Below are 8,431 nucleotides of genomic sequence, written 5' to 3'. Positions count from 1 at the left end.
CAGCCCGCCGGCTCCCGCTGGCGGCGGCTGAACCCGCAGCGCCGAGCACGCGCCGCTCCCAGCGCCACCGCAGGAGGACACATGGGGGGCGGGGCTAAGCCAGAGTTCGAAACGTGACACATCATCGAACCCGCTCACGTGTCCCGCGCCGCCGCGAGACAGGGTTTCCGGATTGGCTGACCGGGGCTTCCTTAGCCAATGGGAGGGCGGGGCGGGGCTGGGCGGAAGTGGAAGCGGTCCGTTCTCAGCAGGGTCCGGGTTGGGGTAGCAGCCGTGGTCTTGTGGTTCCGCCGCCCCAGTTGCCAAGATGCCGGGCGCGGCCGAGAAGCAGTCGGAGCTGTCGGAGGAGATCGAGGCCTTTGTGGCGCGGCTGAAGCGGGGTGGGCAGCGGCCGCGCTCCGAGGAGACGGCGCGGCAGACGCTGGGGCTGTTGCGCAAGATCATAGCCCGCGGCCGCTGGGGCAAAGCCGGTGAGAGCCTCGGCCCGGCGCCTCCCTTGGGCCCAGGCCCCTTCCTCCCCACTACGGGCCGGGACCCGGAACCCTGCCCCCTTCCCCCGCAGCCAAGGCAGGGCCGGGAGGCACCGCTCCACGGGCCGGATCCGGCTCCGGCACTGCCCGTCCCGCCCGCGAGGCAGACATGCGGTAGGAGTTGGCCAGAGGCGGTGCGAGGTATCTTGCTCAGCTGCACCCCTGCAGGGTCCGGGAGCCCGGCAGGCTGGTGTACCCTGCTCATTTTGGCTCCGTTGCTGCGTGGGGCCAAAAGCTTTGTTTTATTTCCTCAGCATTTGCCCCATCAGTTTGCTGCAAATCTTGGCACGGGCTGGGCCTGGTGGTTGTAGAGCTGCTTGAAGGGTTGCTAAGCTGGAGGTTGGTGTTGGGGCCAGCAGCTATGGAGCTGCATGAAGCTGTGGCCAGGTGACCACGTAGCTGTGCCCTCATTTCAGGGGAGCTGATGGGCCTCATTCGGAAGGAGGGCCAGAGGATGACGGTAGCCCAGCCATCGGAGACCACGGTGGGCAACATGGTGCGACGAGTACTGAAGATCATTAGGGAGGAGTATGGCAGGTGAAGTCCTCGCACCCCCATCGCCTGTGCATCTTCCTCTCAGTCAACTTGGGAGAGGAGCTGATAGTGTCCTGTGGACCCAAGGGGCACCATCCTCTTTTCCTTCTGCTCTTGCAGGACTCATTCAAGTGTCCAAACAAGATGCACATCTCCGCCCTTCCTTCCCCCAAAATCTTTTCCTTTTAAGGGTGAACTTACCAAGTTCCTCTTGTGAGACCACTGGTAACACCAGCAAGCCCTATGGTTCCCCAGTCACTGACTGCATCTCGTCTCGAAGCTCTGTTCAGTGTAGATGTTGCTGCCGTGCAAACTCCTGAATGCTGTGATCTGACACTTCTCTCCCCACTTAGTAAAATGCAAGGGAGTTTTCTGGGTGATGCAGCAGCCTTGAGCAAGGCCTTTCCCTGTGCCTGCTGCAGCTCTTGGAGCTGGCTCACTGAGCTTTTAGAGGGTATGGCGTATTGGCAAAGCCTCGGGTGACCTTGCAGTTGGGGAGCTGTGTGAGAGAGTGGGCGCAGCTCCCTTCTTCAGTGCTCCCAGTAATCAGGCTTGCTGGTTCTTGGTCCTATGGGGGCAGCGTGGTTCAAACCATCTCCTCCTGTAAGTTTTTGTCAGGTTAGTTGGTTTTTCCTGCTCCCGTCCCAGTCTTATGGCCACATTGTCTCTGCAGGCTCCGTGGGCGCAGCGAGGAGAGTGACCAGCAGGAATCCTTGCACAAGCTTCTGACCTCTGGGGGACTCAGTGAGGACTTCAACACCCCCTTCGCCCCACTCAGGGCTAATGTGATTGAAGCTATTAATGAGCTGCTGATAGAGCTGGGTATGCAATGCAGAAAGACTTTCTCATTCCAGGATGGGACTGGAGTGGCTTGCCCATGGGATGATGGGGAAGGGAAGGAGAAGTAGGGGGACCCAGTTCCCAGCTTGCATGGGCATGGCGGGGAGCTGTGAGGCTCAGTCTTGCAGGTGAGGTGCGTCCTAGAATCTGCGCACATCTAGTCCTGAGGAAAGAATGGAACAGTGAGGGACCCACAAGGTGTTGACAGGTGAGATTGTGCCCGTGGGAAGATCTGAGCAAACCCCTGTCTGCAGGAATATAAAATCTTGCCTGCATGCAGCGCCTGAGGTTGAGTTCTGCTGTGCTCAGGACAGCCTGGCCCCACAGAGACTGAATGAACTATGCTCCTTCCCTTGCTATTGCACTGTAGGGATGGGCCCTGCAGCTAAGCATGCAGCTCCAGAGACAGCCAAGAGGAGTTGCTGGAGTGGACTACCTCCAAAGCACCCGCTTCCTAGGAGCCTCTCAGACTTTGCTCTGCCCATCAGATTGTCTTTATTCACAGCTCATCACTGCTGGGGGCCAGCCACACTGCCTGGTCTCCCCTCTTAGTGCTGGCAGACTGTGATTGCCTCACAAATCTCCCTTTGCTACCAGGAGGCAGCTTGTGGACTGGGCAGCCATCTAGGCTAGAACTGATGCCAGAGCTGATGCTATCCTTTTCACTCCCCTAATTATGAGACTTTTCAACACATCCCATTTCCCTGAGCAGGCAGAGGGCCTGTGAAAGTCAGGGTGCTTTGTCTCCATTTTGCTTCAAGTGTATGTAACCAGTATCTGCCTGGGTCCTAGATGAAGGCCACGGGAAGTTGAGCAGTTCTTGCTGCACAAATGCCAGTGTTGCTGCCTGAACTAAGGGTGATGTGGAGCCTGGCCTGGGGATAGCACAATTGCCAAATTAGGTAACCAGGAGCCCCTGTTGGGGCAAGAGACACTGTTCCCTCTCCTCAAGGGATGGTAGATGAAATGATGCTGTGCTGCCAGACCCAGGCTCTAAAATGTGTGGGGGTTTTTACTGCTGTGGCGATGATTTGGGGCATACTTCAGTGGCTGTGGGCTTGCGTTCTTTTTTTCCTGTTGGCATTGGTCTGGTGCTGGTTTCAGCATGGCAGTTGATGGTCCTGATATTCCTCTTCCTGCTGGCTTCCTACCTTTGCAGAGGGCACAACGGAGAACATCGCAATGCAGGCACTGGAGCACATCCACTCCAATGAGGTGATCATGACCATTGGCTACTCTCACATCGTGGAAGCCTTCTTGAAAGAGGCAGCGCGCAAGCGGAAATTCCAAGTGATCGTGGCAGAGTGTGCACCCTTCTGCCAGGTAAGGCCCTGCTTGTTAGTCCCCTTGGCTCAGCTGCGCTGGGCAGTGTTTCCACAGAGCTCTGCCTCCAGAACAATAGGGGCAGGGATAACATGGACTGCTGCTAATTGGGAGGGAATAGCCAGGCTACCACAGGGAACGGTGTAGGAAAACTGACTGTGGCAAAGAGCCGGTGGCAGGCTCCTTGCTCCTCCACAGGTTACCAGATCACAGGACAGTGTATGTGCTGTATTGTTTTTGGGTTGTTTTCTGGCTCCCAGAGTGTAGCTCCTGACTTCAGGTGAGTGTCTGTGGCACTCAGCTCAACTCAAGAGAATCCCTCCCTTGACTAACCAGAATCTCCCTCTAACACAGGGTCACAAAATGGCTGTCCGTCTGGCTCAAGAGAGCATTGAAACCACCGTCATGAGTGATGCAGCCATCTTCGCTGTTATGTCTCGAGTCAATAAGGTTGGTCTGAGAGAGGACACTAGGGGATTGCTGATGTTCAGACCTTGTTAGGTCCCTTTTGGAGGTAGTGATGAGGGATGGATGGGCTTCTGTCAAAAGCCCAGATAACCTGGGAAGCAGGAACTAGAGGAGACCTACTTCTGTCCCAGAACGGTTTTAATGTTTCCACATTGTAGGAATAGTTCTAGTTCCCACACAGGGCTGGGAGAGCAGAGACCAGCCAGCATGATGACTGATCACATAGTGACAGTTCCACTGGTAGCCTTTTATACATATTCTGTCCCCAGCTGCCCCTCTTCCAAGGAGGAGGTGTTACAAAACCCAGTGACACTGAGTGGAAACAGACACTTGAAAACAGGTGCTTGTATCTGGGGGAGTTGCAAGGAGTTATAACTTTTTTTTGAGCTTCTAATGAAAACAAAACTGCCTGACTCTAGAATGGCTAGGGACAGGGGTTGGGACTCCCTTGCTTAGATCACAAGCCATGCAGAAGGCTGTATGGACAAGGTGTGGTGTGAAAATATGACTGCTGGGCATCCTGACTGCAATTTTATATTCCTCAGTCTTGCACAGTTGAAAATACAACACCATGGTCTTGTGACAGGTGCATGTCAGAATCCTGAACTCTACCGGTTCTCCTTAGGAGATCCAAGAATTTACATTGTGGGCCATTATCATTATCCCCATTTTACAGAAGGGGAAAGTGAAGCATAGAATGGTGAAGTGACTTGCTGAAGGACAAGCACTAGGCTAGAATCAGAGTCAGGACTAATACACAGACTTTCCGAGTTCCAGGTTGGTGCTCTCGCCACTAGGGCAAACAACAGTGCTCTAACTTCCAACTGGCCTTAAGTTGTGAGGTCTTGGTCTAGCCAGAGGGAAAAATCTCTGCGCTGAGTCAGACAGAATGGATTGAGCATCCTACTACCTCTGGCACTCCAGCCTCTTCTCCTGTCTCTTCTTAAAGGGTGGTAGGAACCTGAAGGTCTTCACTCCTGGTAGTCTGAAGCAGCAGCTGTGGATATGAAGTTCCTGTTCTAAGTCACTTCTAATGCTTATTTATATTTGGCAGGTGATCATCGGTACAAAGACTATCTTGGCTAATGGTGCACTGATTGCCGTCAGCGGGACTCACACCCTGGCACTTGCAGCGAAACACCACTCCACTCCCCTCATTGTCTGTGCCCCCATGTTCAAGCTTTCACCACAGGTAGGGGCAACAACTTTAGAGGGAGCAGATGCTGTAATGTCGGAGACAGAGTTGGGGAATTCTAATGGTTTTGAAAGCGAGGGATGGTTAGCACCAACTGGTCCAGGTTCAAATGGGGCAACCAGCGCTGATGATGTACCTCCATCCTAGCCCAATGAAACCCTCAGGTCTTTCCACTATTCTAACCTTCCTTCCTCCAGCACAAACTGCCAAACATGCTGAATTGTTGGGGTGGAGACTTAGGATGTTGATGACCGTCTACCAGAGACCAAGACTGTCAACTTTACTATACTGTAGGGATTTGAAACCACATCTTTGGAGATGAAAGGTCATTGCCAGTATCCATCAGGGAAGTGGAAAGAAGCAGTATTAGGACTTTCCTGCTCTGCTTCTTTCAATATAGTCAAATAGGCCTAGTCTTCTATCATCAGAGAGCAGGTTACAGCAACATTGGCCCTCTTCAAATCTGGACTTTCTTGTAGAGCAGGGATGGGGAATGTCTGGCCTGTGGGATCCGGTTGGCCGGGGACTCCATTTCCCAGCCACCCCTCCCCCCGTAGCTTGTGCTGGTCTCCACAGAGACCTCAGCTACACCTGCAGCAGGTCCAGAGCTGCCAGGAATGTGGGATGGGGGCAGCTTGCTTCAGAGCCGCAATCTGTAGCCTGCACGTTCTGGGCAGGGGCATATATGCAGAGGACTGTGGCTCTGCCCCGGCTCATTGTAGCAGTGACAGCCTGTCTGAAGCTGGGGCAGAGCCACAATCCCCTGCACGTGTGCCCCTGCCTGGAGCATGCAAGCTACAGATCATGGTTCCAAAGCAAGCTGCCCCAGTCCCATGTTCCCAGCAGCTCTGGAGCAGCCCCATGATGTTCTGCCATGCGCGTTGCTGGTGTGGCTGAGGTCTCCATGGAGACTGGCACAAGCCACATGGGCAGAGGTGGCTAGTAAATGGAGTCCCCGGCGGCCTGAAGGTTCCCCATCCCTGCTGTAGAGTGTCCAGAATATAGGTAAGTGTCAAGGAGCGAAGAAAATACTGGTTTTACTTGCAGCAGCTGCGTATAGTACAGTTCCAGGCAGCAGGGGATGGCTTTACAAGATAAAGCAATTATCGTCATTCAGGGGGTTATGGCACTCTGGGGTGCTTTAAGAACCTATCAAGGGTGCCACACAGAGTTAGCACTGTTAATGCACAAACATGATTCCATTCTGACCTGTTGGGGTTTTTCTGAGTTCTTTGCTACAGAAGAATTGTTGTAGTATTTTTCTGTAGTCAAAAACAGAGTGAAAATTAAGAGCTGGCATTTCCCAAGGGGTGCCTCAAATCTGCTGAGGAGTGCTTTGAGTCTAAGAAAGTTGAGAACCACTGAGATCGAGGCTGTAAAATATGGATGAAGGAGAAAGCTGTTTCCTTTGCTTAGACCCTTCCAGCCCTTGTGCTGAGCCTTCATGTAGAATAAGGGGGTGGGTGATCTGTATTCTTCTAAGTATTTCTCTCTCTCTCCCAGTTCCCTAATGAAGAGGATTCATTCCACAAGTTTGTCTCTCCACAGGAAGCACTTCCTTTCACAGAAGGTACTGGTCCCACCCCCCTTACATGGTTCTTTGTTTGGAGTGTAGTCATATTGGCCCCAGAATGCAGCCTTTGAATGTTCTTCCCAGCAGCAAAGTGAGATAGGACCATGGTCAGAGTCAATGTGGACCTCAACAGGATAAATATCCTGCCTTTGGTTACAGGATAATCCTCTATAGATACTGAGACAGCCAGAGGAAATTTTTTCACGTTACCTTGGCCGTTTTGCTCCTGCCCTGAAGGACTTTACCATTTACATGTAGTAATGAAACACTTGAGGTGTGAGTGGTGACTCCAGATGGAAGATGGCCTACACCTACCACATTGGCAGAGAAACCATGCTAGCTACTTGTTCTGCTCTTGCTAGTGTGGCTTTTAGAGTGTAGACTCTGGGTCACTCACTACAGCTGGCTGAGAAATAGCTTGATTTCTCTGTCATTGGCCTTCCCATGCAAGGTCAATCTTCAGAAAGAGCTCCAATGCTTATTATATAGTGACTGTCTTCCAAAGCCATGCTTCTGTGGCAGAACCCTGCAAGTAGCAGCATGGGATCGCTTAGATTTAAGGCTTTTGTTTCAACTTATTGCAGTTCCTTAGTCCGGGGAGCTGGGGGGTTTCCTGGTCGCTGCCAGCAATTGTCACAGCTGGGCCAAATACTGTCATTTACCCAAGACTGCTGTATACCTGCTACTACAATTAATTTGGCAAGGCAAGCTGGCAAAACAAGATGTGAAATATTGGTGCTGGTGGCAGTAGGGCTTTGTCAGTTTGGTTTCAGAGGGTGTGGGGGGAGGCCGAGCTGCGACATTCATCTCTAATACAGTGGCTGTTTTTGTTTTTAGGAGAGATCCTGACAAAGATCAATATTCACTGCCCTGTGTTTGACTATGTCCCACCTGAGCTCATCACTCTCTTCATTTCCAACATTGGGGGTAATGCACCCTCCTATATCTATCGCCTCATGAGTGAGCTTTATCATCCTGATGACCATGAACTCTGAGCTCCAGTGACTCAAAACACCTCACTATGCAGACTCTTCCTGCCTTGATCTTTGCGAAGATACAGTGGTTAAATAAGCCCTTTGTGGCAGAAATTAACTTAGTCTTCAACAGGAAGTGCCTGCCTGGTGTAACATTTCCTCCCCCAGCCAAAAAGTACCAGTGAGCAAAGCTCTTGCACTGGATTTGCTCCCAGTATTCTGTTACATGTCATGTGGAGCAGTTTTTAACCTGATTTCTGGCAACAGCTAGTTCTTTCCTGCATGTTCCATCTCCACAAAAGGTCCAGTTCAGTGCTGCCCAAGGTGTGCTTGGAATGTTTTGGTGCAGCTAAGCTGCCTTGCCTTGATCTACTATAATAAAGGTGGCTTAAACCAACAGCCAAGAGACAAGTGCATCTTCCATGCAAGAATAAGTTGATTCTTTAAGTTGCAGTAGGCTGATCATCACTGTACCAAAAATGAGAATTTGCTAGTAGCAGCCTGATATTCCTTCTATTACAACTTGGGAGACTAAAGGTCTGTCTGACTTGTTAACTTTCTGGACTGATTAGTTTTGCTGTGGAGCTAATCAGTTGTCTGCAGCACAGTGCTAAGGTGGCTACCCTGCTTCCACTTTGGGAAATAGTGTGCCTAGAGAAGAGTCATGGATTTTGGCATAGTGCCATCTGGCACAGTAAGTTAGCTGTAGATATGTCCTGGGAGTAGCTGCCTCTGGCACCATGACAGCAATTCTAATTGAAGCTAGCTGGGAATTTCAAACTACTTCGGTTGGAAAATGTGGATTTGTTGAAATAAACATTACATGGGAATGACTGTGTTAGTTCTAACAAGGGTGTAGGTTGTAGCCGTGCTGGTCTAAGGGCACAGGCAGACAAGGTTATTTGCGTGAATCTGATATCTTTTTATTAGACCAACTTAAATAGCTGGAAAACAATTATTAAGCAAGCTTTCGGGTTCAAAAACTCTTCATCAG

The 8,431-nt window shown here is 51.4% G+C and overlaps 1 protein-coding gene across 2 annotated transcripts; it reads left to right on the top strand.

Annotated features, from left to right (window-relative positions):
* The first annotated feature begins 260 nt into the window (after positions 1 to 260).
* EIF2B2 (eukaryotic translation initiation factor 2B subunit beta) lies at positions 261 to 7,733 on the top strand. Of its 2 annotated transcripts, XM_019518791.1 has the most exons (8): positions 265 to 470; positions 947 to 1,067; positions 1,738 to 1,886; positions 3,064 to 3,227; positions 3,582 to 3,677; positions 4,750 to 4,887; positions 6,394 to 6,460; positions 7,301 to 7,733. In XM_019518791.1, exons 1-8 carry the CDS (start codon positions 308 to 310, stop codon positions 7,456 to 7,458), a joined length of 1,056 nt encoding a protein of 351 aa, XP_019374336.1. In that variant the 5' UTR covers positions 265 to 307; the 3' UTR covers positions 7,459 to 7,733. The 2 variants fall into 2 exon arrangements, with proteins under 2 accessions (XP_019374337.1, XP_019374336.1); XM_019518792.1 differs by lacking the exon at positions 4,750 to 4,887 and having other exon boundaries at positions 261 to 470.
* Positions 7,734 to 8,431: the final 698 nt, after the last annotated feature.

Source organism: Gavialis gangeticus, unplaced genomic scaffold, assembly GCF_001723915.1.
Source record: "Gavialis gangeticus isolate Ggan-Ray unplaced genomic scaffold, GavGan_comp1, whole genome shotgun sequence".
NCBI classification, from domain to species: Eukaryota; Metazoa; Chordata; order Crocodylia; family Gavialidae; genus Gavialis; species Gavialis gangeticus.
Note: the sequence above shows the minus strand (reverse complement) of the source record. Positions and strands in the feature narration are given on the sequence as shown.

Coding starts and splice junctions, on each gene's coding strand:
- EIF2B2 (XM_019518791.1), top strand. CDS start 308: ATGCCGGGCGCGGCCGAGAAGCAGTCGGAGCTGTCGGAGGAGATCGAG. Junction 471..946: donor CGGCCGCTGGGGCAAAGCCG/GTGAGAGCCTCG, acceptor CCCTCATTTCAG/GGGAGCTGATGGGCCTCATT. Junction 3,678..4,749: donor TTATGTCTCGAGTCAATAAG/GTTGGTCTGAGA, acceptor TATATTTGGCAG/GTGATCATCGGTACAAAGAC.